General features: G+C 36.2%; 1 protein-coding gene across 1 annotated transcript in view; it reads right to left on the bottom strand.

The window, feature by feature from the left end:
• XPO4 (exportin 4) overlaps positions 1 to 27,719 on the bottom strand; it is an 81,881-nt gene that overhangs the window by 19,146 nt on the left and 35,016 nt on the right. The window contains exons 5-12 of the mRNA XM_081326283.1: positions 26,647 to 26,763; positions 24,067 to 24,238; positions 18,706 to 18,815; positions 15,619 to 15,776; positions 15,243 to 15,417; positions 10,328 to 10,504; positions 2,987 to 3,129; positions 2,731 to 2,873 (exon numbers count right to left, since the gene is read on the bottom strand). Of these exons, the coding sequence (XP_081182409.1) occupies positions 2,731 to 2,873; positions 2,987 to 3,129; positions 10,328 to 10,504; positions 15,243 to 15,417; positions 15,619 to 15,776; positions 18,706 to 18,815; positions 24,067 to 24,238; positions 26,647 to 26,763 (1,195 nt within the window). The remainder of the gene's footprint in view (positions 1 to 2,730; positions 2,874 to 2,986; positions 3,130 to 10,327; positions 10,505 to 15,242; positions 15,418 to 15,618; positions 15,777 to 18,705; positions 18,816 to 24,066; positions 24,239 to 26,646; positions 26,764 to 27,719) is intronic.

A 27,719-nucleotide genomic window follows, 5' to 3' on the forward strand; every position in this document is an offset into this window, starting at 1 on the left:
TGTGACCCAATATGTCAGTAAAACAGGACTATTGTTTTAACATCAGTTTGGAACACATAAACACATTTTAGTGTCATCTGAGATATGGTCATATATATACATCCACTGTTGAGATATCTGGATAGGAATGCGCTTATGTATTTCAAACAGATGTGAAAATAAATAATAGAAATAAGATTATAGTACAGTAGAGATCATTTAGACTACTGAGTTCAACCCTGTGCACAATGCAGTAATCTTAATGCATCCCAGTCAGATGGCTATGTCCTACTTGCTAAGCACATTGATTTGTGCTTTAGATTGTAAGCCGCCCTGAGTCTTCGGAGAAGGGCGGGATATAAATGGGATTAAAATAATAATAATAAAAAAATACTTGAATGCATCCAACAAAAAGGAACCCATCCTGTCTCGAAAATTGGTTCTGCTCTGAAACAGTTCTTACTGTTTGGACATTTTTTTTTATATAACATTCAGTTGGAATCAGACTTCCTAAGACTTAAATCTATTATTCTGCCTTGCATTCTGGAATGATGGCAAATACAGGTAGTCATCGACTTACAACAGTTTGTCTAGTGACCATTCAAAGTTACAATGGCACTGAAAAAAAGTGAGCATTGACCATTTTTCACACGGCCATTGCAGCATCCCCCATAGTCACGTGATTTACATTCAGATGCTTGACAATAGGCTCATGTTTATGATGGTTGCAGTTTCCTGAAGTCATGTGATCCCCTTTAGCGACCGTCTGACAAGCAAAGTGAATGGGGAAACCAGATTTACTTAACAATCGTGTTACTAATTTAACAACTGCAGTGATTCACTTAACAACTGTGGTGAGAAAAATCCTAAAATGGGGCAAAACTCACTTAACAAATTTCTCACTTAGCAATATAAATATTGGACTCAATTGTGGTCGTAAGTCGAGGATTACCTGTGTTAATGTTTTGTATTTTTTTTTTTTGAAGAATTCCATCATGACTCTCCTCAATTGCACCTTCTCAACATTAAACACTTTTTTTTCTCATAGAACTAAATTTCCAAGCCCAGGTCATCCTCGCTGTCTTCTTTGTGCCTGTTCCAGTTTGACTGAATCCTTTAAAAATGTTAATGCACAGAACTGGACAAAGTATGCCAGTTTGCCCACTGCAGAGCAAAGCAAAACTATTCCAAGATTTGGGAAGTGTATTTCTATTGATAAAACCTAACATTCCTTAAGCCTTTTTGGAAACCATGACAAACCTTTGACTCATATTCAGTTTTATAACCAAGTACAATTTCAAAATTCTTTTTGTATATACTGTTACAAAGTCAAATATTCCTCTTTCTATTCCTGTGTATTTTATTTTCTCCACATAAGTGATGACCTTTCCATTTGTCCCTATGGTAATTCTGTTAGTAGTTCTCTTTTTAGTACAAAGTATTGGCACACGGTGTTATCTGAATTAAATGCTGAGCCTAAATGTGAGGGGGTTTTGTGCTGATTAATGGAAAAGCAGTTTATAATAGGATGAAGCTCTTATTCTTGGAGGCCAAAAGATTAAGAGGCAATTTGGCCTTCAGGGCTCAAACATCACTTGTTTCCCAGGAAACTGAGATTATTAGACACTGATTAAAGAGACATCTTTCCTGGACAGTCTGTAACTACTGGGACCCCTCAAAATATGTGCTGCATTTAATTTTTTCTTTTTCTGTGCTTCCTTCCTATTTTCATGCAGGTACTAGTGTAAAGAATCTGAAGGCTATGTTAATGACTGAAAGAATTTTGGCTGTAGTAGTGGAATACAGCAAATATATTGTACCCTTCCTAATTTAACTTTTTAACTTGTAGATGTTAATCTTGCTTTTAATTTGTATTGAACTATGCCTTTAGTCATATCTTTTTATCATTTTATGATGTTTTAAATCAGCCAGTCATCTACGTGAGATAGGTGGCATAGAAATTTAATAAATAAATAAATGATGCCTGGTCTAATTCATAATAGCCATCTTCTGAAGTCCAGTTTAGCTGGACTTTTCTTAAACCTCCTTCATTTATTTTTCCTTTTTCATAGGCCTTGGGCTAAATGTTAAGGTTTTCTGCATTGCATATAGTACCAATGCCAGTCCTTCCCAAATACAGCAATCCTCATTCAAGAAACCAGCAATTGCTCTCAAATACTGTAAAACAATTAGACTATATTTTCAAATTTGTAACTTTGGGTTTTTGAGGGAGGGGATTAAAGACTGCAGAAGCTAGTAATTTGCTTCACTGAATCATACTGGACAACTGGAAACCTCAACTCAATGATGCAATGATGCCAGGTAAAATTGTTCCTCTATTTTCTACTTGAATAAAATTCCAACTTGGCCAAAATAGGAAGAAAACTTTCATGCCTATAGAAACTGCTCCCCCTTATCAACCAAAATCCCAATATACTGCTTAATGGTACTATATTTTCCCTCTTTTTCAATGGAAATAAACCAGAAGCACTAAGATTTCTTGTACCTAATCTCCAGATCTGGTGCTTTTGGTTTGGTTTGGTTTTTTGCTATGTGCTAAAGAAAACCACCACACTTATACAAGGCCATTTTTCCTGACTTGAGTGTTGTGAAAATAAGGGTGCATCTATGTGTGTAAGCTACACATACACAATTGATAGAAGAGCTAGTTTGTAATAAGATTTGACAAAGGAACCTCCATTTCTAATGGCATTATCTCAATTGCCCTGCATGCAGAAGCCTTCTACTCACCTGTGACTAGAATAAGCCAATGAATATCCTCATACAAGTCATCAAGCACTTTACTGTCAATGGAGCTTGATCCAGCTGAACTTATTAACTGCTGATGCCTTTGTAACTGGCCATGAAGCCTTGTCACTCTGTCTTCTAACAAACTGACGGGGAAACATTAAATAAGTTTATTAGTTGTTTTTTCCCCCACAATGAAGATGCAATGAATGAAAACAGCAAAGGCAATGTCATAGGATATAAATGACTTGAGCTATACCTGATAAGAAGAGGTATACAGTGTTCAGCAGCAATTCTTCCTAACATGCCTATGCTGGCCAGCTGATCAGAAAATTGTTCTCTGTCATCCTCCTGCAGCTCACTTATTTCCTCCTCCTCCCTGGAAGTTACACCATTGGCAGTCTGAATTGGAAGGAGAATGCAAGCCTGTCACATTGCAAAAACTGATTGTCTAGAATTTGTCAATATTTTAAATAAAATGGATTAAAAACTGACCCATCATAAGCAAATATAACGTAATATGTCCAGGTGTTATTCAAGGTGAAAAAGTACAAATGTAGAAAAATAGATACGGTAGATTTGCAGCTACTGCATGGTTTCTTCTTTCTCTTTTTGTACAGCAACTGTGAGAGGGACCTTGGAGTCCTAGTGGACGATCACTTGATTATGAGCCAGCAGTGTGCAGCAGCAAACAGAAAAGCTAATACAATCCTGGGTTGTATAAACAGAGGCATAGAATCAAGATCACACAAAGTACTAGTGCCGCTTTACAAAGCTGTAGTAAGACCACACCTGGAATACTGCAGTCAATTTTGGTCACCATATCACAAAAAAGGTGTTGAGAGTTTGGGGGAAAATCAGAGAAGAGCAACTAAGATGAGACCTGGAGGCTAAAACATACGAAGAACGGCTGCGAAGAAACAGACATGATAGCAGTATTCCAGTATCTGAGGGGCTGCCACATGACAGAGGGGGTCAGGTTGTTCACCAGAGGGAAAGACGAGAAACGATGGTTGAAAACTGATCAAGGAAAGAAGCAACCTGGAATTAAGGAGAAATTTCCTGACAGTGAGGACAATCAACCAGTGGAACAGCTTACTCCCAGAAATCGTGGGCACTCCATCACTGGAGATTTTTAAGCGACTATAGAGTCAACTGTCTGAGATAGTATAGGTTCTCCAAGGTTCTGTTCTATTCTATTCTATTCTATTCTATTCTATTCTATTCTATTCTATTCTATTCTATTCTATTCTATTCTATTCTATTCTATTCTATTCTATTCTATTCTATTCTATTCTATTCTATTCTATTCTACTCTAAAAATACGGGACTGCTTTATTGGATATGACCAAAAGCACACCCAATTCAGCATTCTAATCCCACAGGGGCAAACCAGCTATCTGTGGAAAACCCTAAAATAGATTCTTCTGATCATGTTTCTTAATAATCGGCATACATATTGTTTAAGAGATGAGAGATAATAAATAGCCATAATGACTAAGAGTACAGGCTTTCTTCTCCATGAAACAGTCTATCTTGGTTTTAAAGCAGTCTAAGTTGGCCCTCATTATACTTTGTAGAAGAAAATTCTGAAGTTATATAAAAATGTATGTTGACAGTCCTGGCATGTGAAGCTTCCTTCCTACTGGTAGTTATTACAGCTGAAGGTCCTACTTCATGCTCATTTTGGTCTGTAAAATCAAGCTGAAATTCTGCTCAACTATAGGGGGAGCAGGGGGAGATTGTTGATCAAGTTAATTCAATTTTTAAAAAATGGGAGTCACTTACTTCCAATGTTCTTACAAGCACGAATTCTCCAAACATTTGACAGGATTTAGAACAAAGAGGTTGCATCATCTCTGTAGTGGAACTAATAACTAACAAACCATGAGAAGACGGAGCACAGAGCAAAAGAGTTAAGGGAGGAAATAGGATCATTAGAGAAGGTATTCTTGAATCCAGGGAAGGGGGAAACATGAGAAAAAAATTCAAAAGGATCTAATTATACTACATATAGGTCATGCAGGAAAATCAGTTTGCTAGGCTTTTAGAATTCTGTATAGGTCTTTCCAGAAATCCAAGTGGGTTTTGCTTTCTATGTTTGTCAGCTTCACACATCTGACATTAAATTTGTAAGCTCCCTTATTCTCCCCCATTAAAGAGGTCTGGGTCCTGTGTTCAGGATCTAGACATGACTTCTGTCCTCAAGGTACCTCACTGGCACATCAAATGGCAGAGGTGCTCCATTACAGAAAATTCAGGAGGAAGAGCTACAGTTTGCAAAATGCAGTTATTACAGTATTTTGGCAAGGATTTACAAGGAGCAGCCCCACAGGCTGCTATGCAGATACTTAAATTATGTTCCTATGCAGGTTTGCCAATGATGTCGTGGGTGAAGGGGGAGCCAGGACCAATTCCTTACTTTCCCTATTCAGTTCAGCTGGGCAGAATTCCCTACAGACCAGACCAAAATGGCATTTGAAAGAAAGAGTAGGCAGATCAGCAGTACCACTCATTGAAATCAACATACTATATGAGATAGCTATTAAAATTGTATGTAGATATTCAGAGCTGCTTTTGATGAGTCCACCTAGAGCACGAGTGTCAAACGTGCTGTGTCACGTGACATTTGCGACGTATCGCGACTTTTTTGCATTGCTGAAGCTGGGTTGGGCGCAGCCTCTGTATGACGCAACCGGCCCGTGGGCTAGTAGTTTGACATCCCTGACCTACAGAGTGATCACCAATTGGGAGATTAATAAATTATGACCTGGTAGATGCCAAATAGGTGACTACACAGCAGATTTTCAGTTGTATGTGTCAGGACCATGTGCTAGAACGATTTTGCCCCAATCAAGCAGCTTTGAGAAGGTCTCTCCTATTAACTGAAGATCAATTAGTATGACACAGCACACCTTAGATCTTGGAAGAATTAGTTCAACATTGTATGATGGCTAATGGTAGGCTAGAGAAGTTGATAAATAGAGGAAATAACCCTTGCTTCAACCTAGCGTTCCCCAAAATCGCCTTATTGGATTCCAAGGTGTGAAACCCAAGGAAAAAAGGGACAATGAAGAGAACTACATTTGTAATAAAGAAACAAAAAGAGACCTTAGATTCCGTGCTCTGAAATGGCTGTACAGTATCACACCTGTACAGTTTTAGGACACCTTGCAAATAAATACCTGCAAACCATGACTTTGGGAAATTTTGCAGAAGCCCCTCTCAAGAGCTTAGCTAGATTATCCCGCCCCACCCCCACCCCATCCGTTATAATTAAAAAGAGCTCCCATATCTGAAACCAGGCAAATGCATTTTATACTGTCCTTGGGCTTTGCACCTCCACAGACTCAGAAACCCATCAGCTTTTGGATTCTGGGATGTTAATTTCACAGATGGTGCTATTGTGTAGAAGTTGGGCTTGCACATATAACCAGTAGTAAGCCAATGATAGTGAGCTTAACAATGGCAGATCAAGAATATAAATTTAATTTGGATGGAGGGGCATAAATATTTAACAGACTTAGATATTCATAATATCAAGTTTCACTACATTGTAACTTTTGGTCTCACAGTGATATGCTCTGTGCTCCCAACCGCAACTACTGTTTCAAACTCAAACAGGACAGGGAGAGAGGCACATTCCAGCCTCTTCAGATTCTTCAATTTTCGACCTATCCATTAATCTTGAGGAAAGGTATGACCCATCTGTGCTGATTAGACAAGGGGACATAATTCTCTATGCATTTTAAGGCTGATGGAAAAAAAGTGTAAATAAGGATACAAAGGCTTGTACAGCAAGCCATGGGTTAGCATAATTGCTAAACCCGGTCAGTAAATTCTGGTGAACAAATAGATAAAATTGTACACATTGGATCTAGAATGAGTTTTGTAAAACTATTTATTTAATGCCTCAAAATATTTTTGATGCTCTTTCACTAAAGATCAACTTAATAAACTATAAATAACAATTCCGAAGAGCATGCAATAAAGAGAGCACCCGCAGAAAGAGATCAAAGATGTACAGTGAATACAAGTACTAAGATCATAAGTGATGCTGTTTTAAGCATTGTTCTCTTTTCTGAACCCTTAGAAAATCATCCATACATTTCTTTATTACAGGTAGTCTTCGAGGTATGAATGGCCATTTAATGGCTGTTTGAAGTTATGAATGCACCCCAAAAGTGGACTTAAGATAGGGCTTCAAAATTGCAACCAATTTTCAGTTACTCCCGAAGCAATGGCCAGTTTTAGTCCTATGTCTGCCCTGGTCACCCACAATTACAACAGGTGATTTCTGAGGCCCATATAGACGGCACATTTTTTTTCTCCTAGTCACATGACTAATCAAGATACAGAGTCTTTGCATCTGGAGCTCAGTTTTTTTTTTCCCCACCTCGCTGCTGCCAGATGGAGGACTAGAAGAGTGAATTGCTGGCTCTGTTGCTTCTTTCATTGCTGTTGCCTTGAGGACTGGAGTACTGTGGTTTCCTTTGTAAGTAGGAGGGGGGGGGGGTAGGGAGGGATAGGTTGGGGAGGGGGAGGGGGGACTGTTAAAGATAATACATTTTAAAGATAAAATGTATTTTAAAACTTTTCAATAAAAAAAATTGTCTTTTTCATGATGGTATGATCTTGTTTGTAACTACTTTACAAAGATAACATTTTTTTTTTCATTACTGTGTTTGTTTGCATTTTGCTTTGGAATTGCTAGCACAAATATTAGCTGGCCTGCACAGAGAACTCCCTTAGTAAATTCCTGTGCATTCTACTCTACCAAATGTTTGTTTGCATGTAATTTGAGACTGCTTGCACAAAGATCCTCTACTGTACTGTTTGTTTGCTTTTGCTCTAAGCATTAGTGTGCACTACTGTAGATGGCTTGTAGAATAGCTGATGGGCAGAGGGCAGCGGTTCCTTCTGGAGGCTCCACTTGGAGCCCTGCAAATTCAGCTCCCCATCCAGTTTAAGTCCGGGCACCTGCTTGGCGGTACTGCAGTTCAGAGGTAGAGGGGCTGCTTTGCCTTGCCAGAACAGCTGATAGCAGGTGGCAAACAAAAGCAAACAGTAACTCTGATCTTTGTTTAACAACCTGTTCATTTGGTTAAAGAGTACCAGAAAAATGTTGTAAAAATGAGTCCAATTCTTTTTATGGCAGTTTTGATTTACAATCCTAGTGGGCAGGCTCCATTAGGATCATACCATGAAGTGGAACTAGAGTTTTTTTTTCTTTTTCAAAATGCACAACAACCAAGAAGTCAATTTTTAACCTCCTTTGTAATAAACCATTTCCTTCTCTGCTCACCACTGTTATTTTGTTAACACACTTACAAATTCTGCTTTCTGCTCCCTTCCAAACCCAAGTGAGAAGTTAACCATGCTGAGTTCCATAGAATGCCCAAAGTAGATTTTCAGACCAACTCCTGAGGGTCTACAGTTTGCAGCGCCCAACTCACCAGAGCACAACTTGCCATGTCCAACTCACCACGGGACAAATTGCTGCAGGACATGAGTTACAGTAATATTGAAGAAATGGTAGAATAGAATTATTAAAGAGATGATGCAAAAGGAGGGATAAAATGAAATGTGAATGACCAAAACAATTTTTAAAATAATTTTAAATAATTAAATTGAATTGTTAAATTGTCTCATGGCAAGTTGTCGCACGGCGAATTGGCAAGTTGTCCTGCAACGAGTTGGCTGAGGTGAGTTCTCCCATTCTGAACTGTTAAAGGGGAAACAGCATATAACAGGGGAAGGCTGCTAATGTATGGTTCATTTACAATTCTTCAAATGTACAGCTTGAAAATACAGCTTCTTTAGGGACTTAAGCATTTTCAGAATGCTTAAGAATGAGTCAGTCACAGAAACTGCAGAGGATGTAAATGCTCATGATTTTATCATTCCAGTGGTCAAAAATAAGATTCCTATTTCTATTTCATGATAAATCTGAGAACATAAAAAAAACCTCAAAAACAATAATATACATTTCCTGCAACCTTGGGGAAACAACTCCTGATCAGTACTTCAATGAAGCAATTAAAATGAAGACATTACCTTTTCTTTAGAGCAGGAGTGTCAAACTCGCAATGTCATGTGATGTGTCGCGACATATCGTGACTTTTTTTTTCCATTGCTGGCAATGGGGTGGGTGCGGTTTTGCCATGATGCATCTGGCCTGCGGGCCGGCAGTTTGACACCCCTGCTTTAGAGCATTTAAAGACTATAGTGTGTTTCCTGCCCCAGTATCATTATCATCAATAGTAGCACTAAGGTGCCCAATTAACAGGTCAGACCTATCCTATGTCATCCTCCAGAACCCACTGATTTGTGGCAGTTGTATTTATTGCAACAGCTGTATTTTAAATAGGCAAGCCCTCCCCCATGGCAGTCCTGGCACTACCATATACGCCTAGCCTCCCAAATATGGTCATTAACAAGAATCCTTTAACATTAACCAAGACTCCTGCAAAAGCACTCTGCAGCATTGTGCTTTGTTGAATGCATTAGATTGTAATAATAAAGCTGATTACTGCAAAACAGAGAATCAAGAGTGCGTAATTATTTTTAATTATCAACTCACAATTACCATATTTTTCAACTGGGGTAAATCAGGTTTTTCCCCCCACAGCAAAAACAAACAAAAAACAAAACGTGTAATCCCGTCTAAAATCATTGCAGATTTCTTAGCCAGGATCCTGGACCCTAGAACTAAGCCATGCTTTCATCTTCTAAGAGGCTCTTTCAATCCTGTTCCCTTGATTCCACCACCCAATAATGTTCTTAATAGATTCGATGCCACAGCTGTCTATGGAAAGTGCTTCTTGTGTGGAAAAAAATAGCTCCTGCTTTGATATTGAACAAGGCAGAAGCTTTTGTGTTGTCAGCTTATAAGTATGGGGCATGTGGTTGAACTTATCTCAGAGAAATTAACGAATTATGTTGGGATTATCTAGTCACAAACTCAAAGGCCTTAATTATGAAATATATTGGCTGGCACTTTGGGCACCATCAACCTAGTAACTGAGGACTCAATCATCAATAAGTGTTCTTCACGCACAAAATGAATGCTTGAATTATCATTAAATCCAATTTCAACAATCCAAGGCTGATACATAAATAGTGATCCTTATACCATTACCGCCAAATTCTGGCTTTTCAGAATTATATGTAACAAATCAAGAAAACTGGAGGAGTCAGTATGGAAGGAGGATGGTTTGGATTTCCACATAATTTTAACAAAGCTTTTTAATTATCTCATTGTGGTTAGACTCGTCACCCAGTCTTTGGCATTTTTTAAAGATCTTTTAAATAGAAATGACTGTATTTGAAACCTATTATGTAGAACTGTAAAGATGAATACATTTACTTCTACCGAACAGACAGGAAAATCAGGGCAGAGAGAACTACCTCCCCCCCCCCCTCTCTCTCTCTCTCTCTCTCTCACACACACACACACACACACACACACACAAACACACACACACTGGTTTAACATGACTGTTCAATCTTGGTCAATACCTTCATATTTATGTTTAAATAAATCAACTTTTCAATTATTCCACATTTCAAGGTTTTCATAATTGCTTCAAGAACTTACCAAATTCCTTGTACCATCAGGAGCAGCTAAGTGGCACTGGATGTAAGAATTAAAAACCTGAACAGCATGCTGAGTGAAGAAGCCTTTGTGGAAATGTTTATCATCTTGTACCAAGGTAAGCCATGACTCCAAGAGCTTGTCGTATGCCTCCATATATACCATATCATCTTTGTCAAGCTAAAGAAATAAAGCAAAAATACTAATTATCCAAAAGTTGTCAGAGCTTTCATCAATATTTACTCAGTAAATTTGCAAGGATATTTTTTTCTGTTAGTTGTCTATTTACTTAATTCCAATTTTTATTTTGTGACAATACTTTTTCCCCCCACTGTTTGCAGTAGGCTTTTAGATTAACAGATAATTTACTGTGATTTGAACCCAGTACAGTATAAGTCTTCAAAGAATCCAAACAGCTAGTGCACATCTGGAGTACTATATGATATTCCTTCCCATTAGCTGTGTCTCTACTCTCCTGTCAAAATGTTACATAAGTTCCCTCAAGCCTCTGGATCATTTTTGCAAGAATGAGAAAGGAAGTTTAGGTTTGGAAAAAGAAGTCTCTTCCAGTAAATTGTTATTTTTAAAACTAGAAACAAAGGCTGACTGATAAATAGACATTACCAAGTACACATACACACTTAGAGATCATGTTTCTTTTATGCAAACTCAGAGGATTTAAAACGATTCAAACAGTTTACCTCCCAAATAAAAAGGTAAACTCAATAATAGCTCAAGAATAAATTATCAGAAAGTGTTCTTATGATAAAAATCACATTCTAACTAAGAAATATGAAGTTCTTAGTTTTTTAAACCTTTACCTGACACACCAAGATTACAGTGGCCAAGTAACCCGGTAGACTTTTTTTTATCAAATATGATCAGAGGTGAATGAGGGGTAAATTTTCTGCAAGTCTAATTTTTCATTTATATGATATTAGATATAAAGATATGAAGGGAAGAAACTAGAAAGTTTTTTCCAAACATTTTAATTGAATTTTTTTTTAAAAAAAACTGGACCACAAATATTTCCTACTATGTTTTAAATTATTTATAAAATGACAAGAGGTGAAAGAAATTAATCTGTTTACAAACATTCATACCAAAAAATATCTGACCCCTAACACAGGAGTTTTCAATTTTTTTTCAGGCTGAAGAAGCTGTAATTTAAAAATAAAATCTCTCATAACCTCTGATCTAGTGACCAACAGTTGGCTGCATTTAAGTAACCTTTGCCCCCCTTAATCTCTCACAGAATCTTGTCAAACTCTAATGGGACCCCCAGAGTTCCATGGAACACCATTTGAAAACGCTGCTCTGAAAAGTTAAAAATATGCAGACAAGTCTTCCCTTTACAGAAGTCCGTGGAAATGATTAAAGCAAAAGGAGCAGAAGAAAGAATTCTGTATACTGATAGTCTTTTAAATTTACAACATTTCACATGACAAACGTGTTCTCTGATTCTTGTTAATTCTCTTCTTTTGAAAAGCAATGCAGCAAATAGCAAATACAGTGAAGGGGTTTAATATATAGTACTTCAGTGTTGATGGCTTACTCTTTTTGTTAACTTTTTTCTTGCATTATTTAGGAATTAATAGTTTATAGATCTGTCTGTAACAGATACTCAGACTATGTTAAAGTATGGTAAATTCAATCCAATAATATATGAGTATTGCCTGAATAAACTATACTGTTGTATATTACATATCAAACATATATCTATAAGCAAACTAAATTATACAAAATTGATTTTTCAAAACAAAAACAAGTAAAGCAACTGGGAAATAGTATTAGAAATTGCTATTCTGAAAAGTAAGAGAAAAGATCCAATTTTATTTCACTGTTTAAAATTTTCTGCAAATTCTGTAACTATGTACAGAAGAAATGTGTAGTCTACGGAGTAAAGCTGACTAAGATGGCATGATTTTCCTATGTGCACGTTGCTTATATCAAATGTTTTTTATTATTTGTTTCTTTTAAGAAATTTAAATTCATTTAAAAACTGAGAATCAGTTTAATGTAGTGCTGGGCTAGAAACTGGAAAACTATGAGTTCTAATCTCTTCTTAGGCACAAACGTCAACTGGTTTAACTTTTGAACAGTCACGTTTACCCAGGCCACCACCTAAGGTTGTCATTGTGAGGGAAATAGGAGGAGAGAATACTGAGTACCTCATGCTACCTTGACTTGTACAAAATAAAGGTGGGATATAAATAATAAATAAGAATTAAATTCTGCTTAAGCATTGGATTTGCTACAGTGCTAGAACTAATAACAGAGACGTTCTAGATAATTAATAAATAACAGAGGTTTTTCACATCTCCTTTACAAATCTGCTGCTACTGAAATTATTATTTTTTATTAATACTAACACATTAGCAAAAGCCATATAAAAGAAGCTAAATAACTAACTCCCTGCATACTGGTTAGTTCTACATATTGTTTAAACTAATGAACAATTAATAATTTCTGACTGCAATCCGTAGGGTAATGGGGCTTATTTATTAGTGAAGGGGCCACAACAGGCCCTTCCTAAAGAAGACTTTAGGAATATCTTACATCATTACTCCAAAACTTCAGGGCTGGCGATATCAGCATGGTTCAGTTCAAACATCCCACTGCTTGTTTTCTCAGTCAAGATGACAAAACTTTTCTAATGATTCTATGAGTGGAATGGTCTGGGGTAAATCTCCTGTTATACGGAGCTTTGGAATAGGCTCATGCTTCTGATTACAACAAAGCTCAGTGCAATGCAAAAATCCTTTGCTATTTAAGAAGAATGTGGGAAGATAATTGCCTGCTGCTATATGCTAGTAGTGGGCTAGCCCCATGCTAACTGTTTTATGGAAATCTGTCAAAGGTGATGAGAAAAATTGAAATGCAATAGTAAAACTCACCCCCTTTTTTTGCTCCATTCAAAATCTATCAGCCAACTATATACTTAAGTACACAAAGCAAAAAACAATACTGTAAAGCAGGAGCAACTTTCTGTTATTTTTTTAAAAAAATCTGTGTAGTGTTATCAGGATTAATAAAAACATTCCTTTAGTAATTCAAGATACAACTATGTGAAATATTGATAAATAAGGTGGAAAGCTAAGTTATTAGATTCTAGAATTATACAGAGGTTCAGTTCTGATTTGGAAAAAAAATATTTTGAATATCTAGAGGTACATACATTGTATTTATTTACAACTCTTTAAAGCAGCTACATCTTTTGTTGGACATAGATGGCTATATCCTCTGAAGTATCTATTTACAATTGGATCTGAAGCATCACACATCTCTCCTAGATTCCAATGCACAGATATCCCATGTTATCAATATGTAGCCAACCCATGGAAATGTATCACTGACAAGCAATGCTGAATAAATATTAAAGTACCAGCACTTGCAATTGAAAAAATACATTAAGTCTACTGTATCACTTCTTCATATACCTAAGAAGAACACACATTTAAAACACTTTTGGGGCACAAGGACATACTGTGCCAGTATAAACCTACAAGGTATTAAGAACTGTCAATGCAGATTCCTCTGCAGGAAATATTATACCCATCTGGTGTTTGAGATACAGCCATATGTGCCAAAACCAAGAAACTAAAGGCCACAATGATTTAATATCTAAAATTAAATTCTAAAATTAAAAGCAAATATTCTTTCAGCATTGTGATAAGATGGCTTTCTGAATTTCTGAAGACAATGCATTCTAAATGATGGTAATCATGCTGAATTTCTGATATTTACATTTCATTCAAGGTACCAATCTCAAGACAAAATTCACAACTGTTCAAAAAATCCTTTTATTCCACTATTACAGTTTTGAAAGTGAACATCAGCACCAGATTAAGGAAACTAGTCTGCCCTGTCAAATTCACTCAAGAGATATACAGTAGATGCTCCATCCATCAATTACTGTTCTACTCAATTTGAAAAGTGGAATAGTTTGAAATTCATCTCTTACTCCAAAATCTTAATTTTACAGAGCAAAAGCTGAAGACAATTCTGGAAGCCCAAACTAGATATTACACAGATCTCTTACTCTTACTCAGACGTTTGAAGATTTCATGAGCAGAAGGTTATGGCATAAGAGTTGCACCAACAAAAAGTGGAGAAGAATTAAGATATAAAATGTATGGGACATTGTAAATTAAAATGCAAGATGAGAGAGATAGGGAGTGAGCTTTATAGGAAAGAACAATGAAACGAAAAAAATCCCATTAAATTGGAGACCAAACACTGGAAGCTCAGATTTTTTTTAAAAAACCACATTACCAGTTTTCATACCTCACTCTTACTCAGTTTTATATTTCCCTATAAATATAGTTATAACTATAAACCACTATACAGAAAAATCCTTATAATATGAACTCCAAAGTATACAGATTTACTGGTTTCTTTTCAGTTAATTGCTTTAACTTATAAAGGATGCAATAAGGGCAACAAAAATGTTCACATGTGGGAAATTATCCAATTCAACCTGCTATATCCAATAATGTCCATATAATCCCCACACAAAATGTTATTATAACAGGAACTAAAATGTATTAATTGGAGTAGCATAATGCCATCTCCAAACTTCATTTTTCCATGCTAATATCAAACAATATTATATTGAGGAAAATATCAAAATGCAACATAAATATGTAATTTACCGCAGAACTGCCAACTCTGCATCTAGTACATTCTCTAACTCAGGGTAATTTTGTGCTTCATTAGGAGCCTTTAAACCAACCAAATTTCTTCATAAAACAGAATAGAACCACAGAAAAGGATGCAACTCACTGTAACCATTACAAATTAAACTGAGTACTAAGGGAAAAAGTAGTGCCATAAACGAGACATTACATAAAACTAAAAGTATTTTAAAGTTTCAACATTTTTGGAAGAACCTCATAAAAATAAAGTTGCTACTTACAACTTCTTCCAAGGCAGCACTTCTTCCAAAAGAGCAAGTGAGATGTGTGAGGCAGTTAACAAATGAAGAGAAAAGTTCATTCGGAATGGCTGTTAATATATTGCGAGGAAATACAGTGATCAAATTGCTGATTATACTGGATATGCCCACAGCTTCAGAATCTTCTATCTCAATCCTGTAGACAAAACATTTTTTTGAAAAAAGCCCAAATAACATTTTATTGTAAAGTTTAAAAGCATTTCAGTATTGCTCAGAAAGATATCTTTGTGTTGTGGTGCTATGCCGCTCTTCAAACTGTTCTTCAAACAACAGAACGCAAGTCTCCACCTCCCTTCCCCAGCTATCCCAAATTCTAGGAAGTAAACATATTACCTACCCATTGATCGTATTGAGCAATCCCTCAATGAAGTGAGCCAAATAATCAACTTGAGAGCTTTCATCTGGAAAGACTGGCCCATGAAGAGAGGCTAGCTGGGCTAAACACTGCAGAGAGTCTTGTGCCATATCGGTGTCTTCTCTAATTTTTCGATGCACCTTTTCAGAAGTGAGAGGGTTAACACCACATGAGGAGGTGGGGAGAAGAAATAAGATGTTCTTTTACCATAATCACATGACACACTCCTAAAGAGCGTGAGCAAACGCACATGCACATCCCCCACATAAACAGCTTTTCCTAGTATCTCGCGTATTCGTAGTCATTCCTTGGTATGTGTGCAAACTGCTACTTCAGTAGACCAACTCAAACAATCATATTAAATTAGTCAAAGCCCGGGACCTACCTACATGTTAAACTATCTATGCATTTTAAGTCTTAGAGGGAAACAGTTGCCAGCCAGTCAGACATGCTGCTCCTTCTAAAAACAGCAATAATGACAGCCATCTCTATTATGCTAACTATGCCTGGGCTACAGTGCCTTGCTAAAGTTAGTCAACAAGTTCAATCAAGATTATATAGATGCTTTTTTAGTAGAGGTAAACACCAAACTCTCAAGAAACCAAACACATTTCTTTGAACCAAAATCTTATAATTTTCCAAATCTCTTTAGTCTTGATCCTAATGTTTCTGTCTGCAAGACTGCTCTCCTTTTTGGCACTAGGCTTCTTAAGTGATCCTCATGGACAATAAATCTTTCCTATAGATCAATCATTTATAGACTGAATATTTATAGCAAGCGTGGGCATCAAGAGACCAATCTTTAAAAGACAACCTTGGATGCACAATAGAATTTCTGAATTCAATATTCTGATATGCTTTTAGGATTTATTACTATAAAGTAATATGGGATAACTGTTTTCTCCTGGTTTAAACAAATTTAATATTTCAAATGGTTATTATAACCTAACAAATACTAGTCTCACAATTTAAAGGTACGCTAAATTAATATTTATTGCTATTATTACATTATTATATGCGCTTAACATGCTTTATGAACTGCTCACAATACAGTGTTTAATAAATATAGAAAACCTACAACAAAATACAACGTACAGTTGTCATACCTACAACAAAATACATAGTTGTTAAAATGGAGACTTTATATATTTTTATTTATAGAAAAATGTGAAGTTTAGCTTCACAAAAAACCTACTAACTAGAATACATTCCCTAGATAATAATGAAAGGCACATATAATTATTTTAAAAACTGAATTCACTACTGATTTTGTCGTCAATCAAGAAATATATTTTTTTAAATTGAGTTACAAATGCAGCAAATCCACTCTAAATGAGGGATTTATAACCATATGAAGGACATAGCTATTCTGGAATTCAGTGAATAACGTACAAATGAAATTATTAAACCTTATTCCATTAATATGGAGTTGATGTTTACTGGGAAACATGAAAACAATACCTAATCTAAAAAAATAGTTTCTTTACCAGCAAGCAAAGGAATTTAACCTGAAGACTTGCCAAAGAAGAATTATGTTAGAAAGGGTTAACCTGTAAACCTAAAAGCTATTTGCTTTAGGAGGTCCCAGCTGACAGTAGCAACTGTCTGGTTGTCTAGACAGCTGTTCATATTGTGTGCAGCTGTTAAGTGGTCTGCCAGCATTTTTTTTTAATTTTTTTTTGAAAATGCCTGAGCAAGATTAAAAATTTACAAGTAACTACATATCCATAACTAAACGTTTTGAAAAAATTAGCATGCTATATAAAAGCATTATTTTTTTAAAAAAGTCTTTAAAACATCCATTATTTTAGAAGCAATAATCCCAAATTCCAGCTATCTCATTCTAATTTATGGGGGAAAACAGTTGCTGTTTATCTTCCAAAAATAGATTACCTAAGGCAGTTGTCTAATGCTAAAAACTTGGTCAATCTCTCCATTAATTCATAGAAAATTATCAAACCTTGCTGGAGAAAATTTACACTCATCATGTTGAAAAAGTGTATTGCTATTGCTATACAGGAGATGTATTTCCTATTAATTTTTATACTGTAAAAATGAGACATGGAGCAATTTCTATGTTTTCTAGATTTAATAATATATTATTAAATATATTAATTCTAGAATAATATTACATGGAGTTTTGTTAGTTTTAATTCATTCTAATTATTATTTTATTGTATTCTGAATTATTATTTATTACATGTTAGTTCTATTTGACAAGTAAAAACCTTTTAAAATTAGCACAGATTCTGAGCTTTTAAACACCTATTACTTTTATCTTGTTTTACACTACTTCCTTATATTTTATTCAATTTGTTCCTCACCCTGGCTTAATTTTTAGACCTAATATGATTGTTACACTATCTCTGCTATGCTTGGTTGTTGCTTCTGAATCTTTTCTTTGCTGGATATTGATTGTGGTTAAATTTGGTTTTCCTTCTTCTGCATATTGAACTTGCAGATGACTGGACTGAACATTTCACGAAGAGCTCTTAACTCAAACACCACAGGCTGGTTCACATGAAATGCCACAAATTCTTACATAGAACTAAGATTCCAAAGGAAAAGCCATGTGCATCAGGCAGGACTCTTATGGTACATGCCAGAATAAACATAGGTTTCCTAAATGGAAACATTATCCATTAGGAAGTTGCCAAATGGGAAACAGCTTTAAGCTCCCTTTAGTTTTGTTTTACTCTATTTGCACAGTGCCTAAGAGGAGAGCAGACTTAGTTTAATTTGCTTTTACAATCAACTAGAGAAATTTTATTTGACCAGCAATACTGAAGAAATAGCTGAAAGATACCCAACAACCCTGTTCTGTTTAAATCACAACCATTATTAAATTAAATGAACACAATGCAAAGGAATTAATACAAACACCGACTGATTTAAAACGTTTAACTGGTTGTGCTGGTGAAGCATAGAGTATGATTTATGCAACTCTTACCTGAAGTCTTCCTACCACATCCAAGAGAGGGGAAAAATCCAACAACAATTTGAGAAAGAAGTGATGGGAGCTGTAGTTTTGTTGCTACTAAACTAGCAAAAGAGAACAATGGAACTTACCGTAAAGAAAAGCTCCATCACTCTGCTGTCCAGGAGGGTCTCACGCCAGGACTCTGTTGGCTTTAACATCACATTTTGTGAGGATTCAAACATAGCTATATAATGTCTGCCTAGTTGTCTGGTGTCAAGGTCAACAACAACATTCCAATTTGGCCTTCTTCTTTCTTTTTTTTTTAAATCCCTGATACAACAGGTCCCATTCAGAAAGAATGCAATGGAAACAAATTTTAAGCCTCTTCACATACACAGCATAATTCATGCATGAGGACAAGGAATAAAAGACATTGTGCTGCAAAAAAGAACACCCTAGGAATGCCAGATAACAGTTTGATCACAATGACGAAACATTCCATAGTGGCACAATCGTGTAATAATCATTCTAATGAGACGAGGAACAAAAATGATACCACATTCAACAGGTATCAAACCTGTCCAAAATATGCTTTGTATATTAAAATGCTTTGGGATGGTTTTATCGGATGTTGCAAGGCAATTTAAGTCTTTGAAACCTACTAGCATATCCTACATACTTCAAAGGATTCAACTGAGTTTAGCTTCTTGTTAGATTAAAAAAATGTATCAATTACACATATGCATGAGTGTCTACACACTTCACAGCAGGGATAATGGATACATGGTTTAAATCTGGAACTTTATATCCCAACCTCATGCACACATGTCACACTAATTTTGATTGAGTTTCTTTACTCATAACTTTACATAGGAGCAGTCTTTAAAAGACAAAACATATGTTATGTTTCAGATAATACAAGGTAATTCTATAAAAAGGATATTAGTATACATAGAGAATCAATGTCAAACATAATATCATTTTGTGAATTTACATTATGTACTACTCCAAAGTTGCAAAGCTAAAAATACTTAAAACGTAGGGCAGTTGTCCAGAATGCATATGGATTTGCTATTCATTAAGTTACACATAAATCTGGTAAAAATAGTATATTTGAAAGACAGGTTTAATTATCAATCCGCCTAAATATTCGTGTTCAGCTATTGGAGGATCTTAAAAGTTAACAAAGAAAGACAAATGAGTATACTAATGAATCTCATGTAACATTGAGATATTTATTTTGTTTGGTTGGGGGGAGAGAACAATGCCACACAGAACAATGGAATTCAATTAGTTTTGTAACTGAATACTAATCATTCTAAAAAATAAATATAATAGTTTAAGCTTTAATGAACATTATTCACCATTTCCAATGCACTGACTGGCCACATAGCTGACTCCAAAACTGTTGCTGGTTTCTCTATGCACTTCCTTTCTCATATATATCTATATCTATATTATACATACATACATACACACACACACATGCACTTCTTTTCTCATATCTACACACACACACACACACACACACAATACAACTTTCTTCTTAAAGCTGCTGCTTGGTTAAGCACATAGGGTGAATGAAATACTCTCTCCTTTTTTCCCATTTCCCTCTCCTTTTCTTGTCTGTTTATATTTGACAGTAAATCTCCTGTGCACATGGAACCTGTTCATTGCTTTGAAAAGCATCAAAGGCAATGCTTATTAAATAATGATAAAATAATAAATGCTTAGTAATAATGGCTCAGAGTCAATTACTCAGTTGTAAATACATTTTTTCTATTAAAGTACATTATATTAAATGCTGATACACACACACGGAATTCAATTTTAAAATGCGGAAAGTACTATTTTAATTTTGAATAAGGAGAAATAACATACAAGACCTGTAATAGCAATAGCTGGAGAAAAATTTATTCTCTCCTTTTTCTGTAAGCCAAAGTTGTGCTGCAGCTGCCAAAAAAGCCAACACAGTTCTAGGCTGCATTAACAGAGGGATAGAATCAAGATCACATGAAGTGTTAATACCACTTTACAATGCCTTGGTAAGGCCACACTTGGAATACTGCATCCAGTTTTGGTCACTGCGATGTAAAAAAGATGTTGAGACTCTAGAAAGAGTGCAGAGAAGAGCAACAAAGATGACTAGGGACTGGAGGCTAAAACAAATAAAGAACGGTTGCTGGAATTGGGCATGTCTAGTTTAATGATAAGAAGGACTAGGGGTGATATCATAGCAGTGTTCTAATATCTCAGGGGCTGCCACAAATTAGAGGGAGTCAAGCTATTCTCCAAAGCACCTGAAGGCAGGACAAGAAGCAACGGATGGAAACTAATCAAGGAGAGAAGCAACCTAGAACTAAGGAGGAATTTCCTGACAGTTAGAACAATTAATCAGTGGAACAACCTGCCTCCAGAAGCTGTGAATGCTCCAACACTGGAAGTTTTTAAGAAAAAAAATGGACAACCATTTGACAGAAATGGTATAGGGTTTCCTGCCTAAGTACGGGGTTGGACTAGAAGACCTCTAACGTCCCTTCCAACTCTGTTATTCCATTCCATTCCGTTCTGTTTTGTTCTAGTCTTCACTTTGACAGTTACAGCATTATACTTTCAGTGCAGTTTAGCATTAAGGCTTGCATAAGCTGATAACACCTCAAATTCCCTTTCAATTTATCTGTTTTCTAAAGAAGAAATGGAATCAGGAATTAGGAGTTATGAATGAAATGAGGGATTACTTGGGAAATTCACCCAAGCTGCAGTGTAGTGGTTAAAGTATTAGACTAAAACTGAGAAGGCACAGAATTCAAGTCCACTTTCAGCCCTGGAAGCCCAATGGGTGATTCTGGGTCACACACAACCCTCAGCCCAACCAAACTAAGAGGAATGTTACCGTGGGGAGAAGAAAAAGAATGAGGACTATGAATCCGGCCTTGAGTTCCTGGAGGAAAGGTAGTAGTACAGGTAGTCCTTGAGTTACAATCACAACTGGGCCCAAAATTTACATTGCTAAGTGAAACATTTGTTCAGTGAGTTAGCCCAATTTACGACTTTTCTTGCCACAGTTGTTTAGTGAATCATTGTATTTGTTAAGTTAGTAACACAGTTATTAAGTGAATGACCCACTGACTTTGTTTGTCAGAAAGTTGCAAAAGGGGATCACTTGACCCCAGGACACTGCAATGGTCATAAATATGTAGTAGTTGACATGCATCTGAATTTTGATCATGGGAAGCTGCAATGGTCGTAAGTGTGAAAAATGGTCATGTCATTTTTTCAGTGCTGCTGTAACTTTGAACAGTCACTAAATGAACTGTTGTAAGTCACGGACTAACCGTGTATGAATGTAACAAATAAACAATAAAAATAAAGCCTGAACTGCAGGGAAATAGTCTCTTGCCACATTGTATCCCTTGTATATAAGACATGTTGCCTATAATTCAGGAAGTAGTAAATGACTATCACTAGCCATTGAAGGGACGCGGTGGCTCAGTGGGTTAGGACGCTGAGCTTGTCGATCAGAAGATCAGCAGTTTGGCGGGTCGAATCCCGAATGCCGCGTAACAGAGTGAGCGCCTGTTACTCGTCCCAGCTTCTGCCAACCTAGCAGTTCGAAAGCATGTAAAAATGCAAGTAGAAAAATAGGGACCACTACGACGTGAAGGTAACAGCGTTCCGTGTGCCTTTGGCATCTAGTCATGCTGGCCACATGACCACGGAGATGTCCTCGGACAAGCGCTGGCTCTTCGGCTTTGAAACGGAGATGAGCACCAGCCCCTAGAGTTGGAAACGACTAGCACGCGTGTGCGGGGGAACCTTTACCTTTACCTTAGCCATTGATGGTTGGATCCTTCATGAACCTGTCTTGTCCCTTTTTAAAGCCATCCAAATTAACAGGCATTACATCTGCTGGCAACAGATTCCACACTTTAATTATGTAGTTTGTGAAAAAGCATTTTGTTCTGTTGATCTTGAATCTCCCCTAATTTAGGGGAATATCTACATAAAGCTTGTTTTTTTTATAAACCTCTATTATTTTTCCCTTCACTGTCTTTTGTCCTAAACAATCCCAAATGTTGTAGTTTTTCTACATTACGGAACTTTCCCAGCTCTTGAACTGTTTCTTTGGCATAAAGCAAGAGGACAAATCTCTAGACTTTTGATATGGCACAACAGTGCCCCCTAAAGTGTCTGACAAATTGGACCCACAGTTAGAAGCCAGAACAAAAACAATCCAGCTTTTGTTCCCTTAAAAAGCCATGTAATCCTATTTATATAATGTCATAACTTGGGAAAAATAGACTGCATCTTTACAATTATATCAAGAATTACTAAGATGGCTTCAATTGTTAAATAATTTTTTACTTGCTATCTAGATCCAGAACATCCATAGTTGAGCATTCTGTTTTGCTGGACAAAACAATCTTCACAGAGAAAATGGCTTTCACTTTTCCTCTATGTTCTGTAGAACTGAGGATGGTGCTAAAAAAAAGAGACAAAAGAGAGAGACAAATATACAGAGAAGTGGAGCATATAAATATTCCATCAGGAGATCTAGATGCTACCTCTAACTAGCTCTTTAGCTATGAACTGTCACAGTTTATATGTTGACAGTCAAGATTTTATTCAAGAAAGTAGCAAGCATCTAATCAGCCTAGGCTATTTGTGTTGATCATCTTCACAATTCTGGATATGCGTTCACTTTGTTTGCTTTTTCCTATATGCTATATTCCCTTTTCCCAATAAGTACATTTTTATAACAAAATAATAGTCTAAAGTTTGATATAACAAGGGAATTTCTTGGGCTAGGCAGAAGTGAAATTTTTTGGCAGAGCAGCCAAGACGTTCCCAGCTTATAGACAAGGGGTGTCAAGAAGTTCAACCTCACTGGTAGCAGCCTAATGTAAAAGTTCTTTATTGGGGAACTCGTGGAAAAGGGGATCTGAAGGGAGATTTTAAATTATCCCCTCTCAGTTTGCAATAAAATAGGCTATTTACCAGAAGTCATGATTTCTGTTCTATTTTCTCTGCCTGTCTGCCTCTCTTTTAATATCTCCTCAGACCTTTCTCAATGGGCTATTTCAGAAGTTTAAATTATGAGGAATGTGTCTGCTTTTATGTAGCTATCAAAAGACACACTTTAGAGAATAACTCTGCTTATCAGAATAATAATAACAATAATAAATATGATTTATGTTCATATTATCCTATTAATAAATCCACCAATTTTTATTACACCGCGTCTAGCTTTTTCATGTGCAATAAACAACATTTTTAAGTAGATTAGACATTCCTGGGTGAGAAAAGAATAAAGAAATGCATGACTCTCTCTATATATGTGCATGTGTGCGCGGACACACACACACATGCACGCACACACGCACTGGAATAATCACTATATCTACTTCCTGACAGCCTTCTAGCATGCTCAGATTTTAATCTTTAGATTTAAGACATTGCTTCTACTTTATAGGATTCATACTGAAGCTGAGGTATCACAGAATTTTGACAAACAATCAAAAGGATATAATTTGGAGGAAGAAAATTCCAGCTTAAGACCTGATTCGCTAGTGCAAGGTAACGCTGAAAGACAGAAGACATCTGAGCATTAAGATTTTCACGCCGGCTGAATTCCTGTAGTACCTCTACTGTGAGCATAAAAATCTGGCGGAGATTGTCCTCCTGTGCAGAATAAAGACAAGATGTTTTAATAATCTTTTTAATTTTTGCACAATATAAATCAGTATGCAAGTCAAGTTAAACATTTCAATTACAACTCTCAGATCAACCTAACTTCATCCCTCATGGACTGAATCTTTTACACAAAAATCATGCATTTGCTACTAAAATAACATTTAATTCTTTTTCATCTGAGAAGTTAGTTAATCATATATGAATCATATCAAAAGATCATCTAGTCCAGTATGCCCTATCTTACAAGCCCACAGGAAATTCACAGAGGAAAAGGAGTGTAATTCCACAATCTACTCATGTGACATTGCAACACACTGCCATTGCTATGCCTCTGCCTCTGAGCATGAAGCACATCCTTCCGTTCTGTTCTGAATCACGCACCATTCAGGTTTGCTGATGACAAAAGCTTCTCTTAGTAGTTTGTCAAAAGAACTTAATTGTAGCCATGATGGGTTCAAAACCCATCTTATTTCAACCTTTGCTTCTCATGGTGGTTAACCAATTGCTCCCACTATTACTCTCCTATAATTGGTATCCAAAGACATATTGCGCTCAATTAGGAGGTAATGTTTTTCCAAATTAAAGTGTCCCAAATATTCTAGCCTTTTCTCCCATAAGGAAGGTATACAAGTCACCTGATATTTTTTGCACAGCTGCCACACACTACATTGATATTAACATTTACAAATTCATTTTTTTGTTATTAGTAATACATATCCGGGTTTCATCAATGCATGTGTAAAGTTAGGTGTCTTTGCCCAGGGTGAATTGCTTTATACTTCTTCAAACTGAGGTGCATTTACTCACTTTTTTTCCTGAAGAGTTCCAAACAATATAAAACCGACATTATAGGCTTCACCCTGTTAGCCTTCCGTAAAGCTTTAAAGACCTGGCTATGTTCCCAAGCCTGGGAACCAAGGGCCACACCTCCTGCCTATATTGTTAACAGGCCAGATGTCTTCCTTTGTATGTACTCGAATTAAGACGTTTTAATATTGTTCAGTGTTTAAATGGTTTTTACTGTTTTGATTATTTTAATTTTTTAAAGATTTTAATTATAATATACATTTCTGAATTGTGAGCTGCCCAGAGTTGTTTGGTGAAATCAAATCAAATCAATGAACCAATCGTGTATATAGGCAGTTGATTTTTTCCTTTTACACAACCAATTAATGACATTAAGTTTTCCAGAAATTTTTAGAGTGTTTTAACAAAAGGCTTTTGAAAAATCCACTAATGTTTCCGTGACTAATAAATATTTTTGCTGACACTCAGGGTATAGTTAATACTGTATAACAGGATTCAGGATTTACTTGTAAAAGACAATTGTTTACTTTTTTCTTTGATATGATAGATAATTCTATCTTTAATCATGCTTTCTAAATTTATTCAAAACAGATGTTAAATTTCTGGCATGTAACTTCCTTGATAATTCCTGAGTTCCATTCCAGTTCTCTAATACAAGTAGAATAATGCTACATATTTTTCCTAGGAGATCAGCAATTTCACATGTTAGTCCTTTAAAAACACTTGGATGGACAGCATCTGGTACTAGTTATTTGATTTCAGCCAATGATGTCAACTCCTTTTGCTTCCAAAGAATGTAAAGATGTTTTGTGGTTTTTAATTGCAAGCTTTTTAAAAACTTCATTAGTGGTATGGCTGCTCAAATGCTTTTTTTGTTGTCTGCTTGTATTTAATTTATTCAAATGTGTTCCTCTAAGCTCTTATAGAAGTAGCATTTAAACTTATATACCCAACCTCTGGTCTGTGGCATGCCAGCAACCGGTCTGCACAAACAAGCAAAGTCCTATTCATGGGATGTAGGCAGCACACAAAAGCGGAAAAAACTTTCTCCACAGAACCAGTCCCTGGTGCCCAAAAGGTTGGGGACCTCTGTTATATAGCACTCCATAGTGCTTTACAGTACTCTGAGTGGTTTACAGTGTTAGAATATTGCCTCCAAACACCTGGGTCCTTATTTTACCAACCTCAGAAGAATGGAAGGCTTGAGCCCATCAGGATCAATCTCCTGACTGTGGGCAGAGTTAGCCTGCAATACTGCTTTCTAACCACTGTGCCACCACAGCTCTTATCATTTGGAAAGGATTCTACTCTCTGGACAGCCTTCCATTTTTATTTCTATAATTTTCTTGGTAGTACTTGCAACCTTTCCTTATGGTATTCATTGTATGTTATTACTTTCATCTGAGTAGCTGTGGAAATATATGAGAGAAATATATGAGTTACTATCACATAGGCACCCCCACACTTTCTAACCTGAAATTTAATTCCTTCTGCATATTAGAATTACATCATTCTCTTCCATATGTCTGCAATGTCATGGATCTTTCCCTGTTCATATTGTTCTTGGAAACACAGAAACACATACTTACCTGAAATATTAGTTTGCAATTGCCGTGGAATTCCATACTTAATCCAATGTTGCTGGTTTTACTTGAACTTGAGAACTCACTTAGCAATGCGGTTAAAATGGAACAGGCCAGAGTTTGCTGAGAAAATTTGATGAGAAAAGATTTATTAGTTGAGTAATTTATTGTGTAAATTTTTATTATATCAGATCTTTTATCATTAAAAACGATAAATGTCACATCCATTCTTAGATTTGGATTTAGTCAAAAAAGCATTTGTTACCTGGTCTTGATATTGTTATTTTTGAACTCCATGGTAGTTTAAAGAATGTGGAGAAACTAGTCTGTGCATATTAGGCATTTCAGAGAATGCTTACTAATTCAAAAGTAGGGACATTCATGTATTTATTTAGCAATTCTGTATGGTGCCATGGTTACAACCCCCAGACTTATTGAAAAAAATGACAGTAATATGAGTGAAACTCATAAAAACAGTAATGTTCTAAACCACCCTATCTAGATGCCTACTCTCTCCAAAACTCTTTACAACAGTTCCATTTTCACCAGTTGTCAGAATACTGCCAAGGTTAGTGTCAAACTGGCATGTGGAAGGAGACTGTTCCATAGAACAGGGACTATAATTGGAGAACACTGCTTCCAGCATCCTGCCACCCTCATCTCCCAAAATCAAAGGGATATTGTTGAATTGATTCCATTTGGGGAAAAAACAGGTGCAAAGCTATATAGAGCTTTCTATGTTAAAATCAGCACTTTCAATTGCAACCATAAATCTACTAGAAGCCAGCGTAGGACTTTCCTCTTATCTGCCAAAGTGCAGGTCACCTCATTTTTACAACAGCAGTTTCTAAGCAGTATTTAATTGCAGTAATTTAGACATACGGTGATAAAGGTGTGAGTTATCATGGCTGTTGCACGTTCTTTTTTCTGAACTACCAGTAACCAGTTTGACCCAGACTCAATAGGCCCAAAGCATTGGAAACTTGGCAGTTGGTTGGGTTGTAATCTCCCTTAGTGGATGACTGTTATTTTATCAAGGGAAAACTTACAAAGTTAAATTTGCCATTTATCTTTCTTAG

The sequence above is a fragment of the Vipera berus genome (assembly GCF_964194415.1).
Source record: "Vipera berus genome assembly, chromosome: 4".
Lineage (NCBI taxonomy): Eukaryota > Metazoa > Chordata > Lepidosauria > Squamata > Viperidae > Vipera > Vipera berus.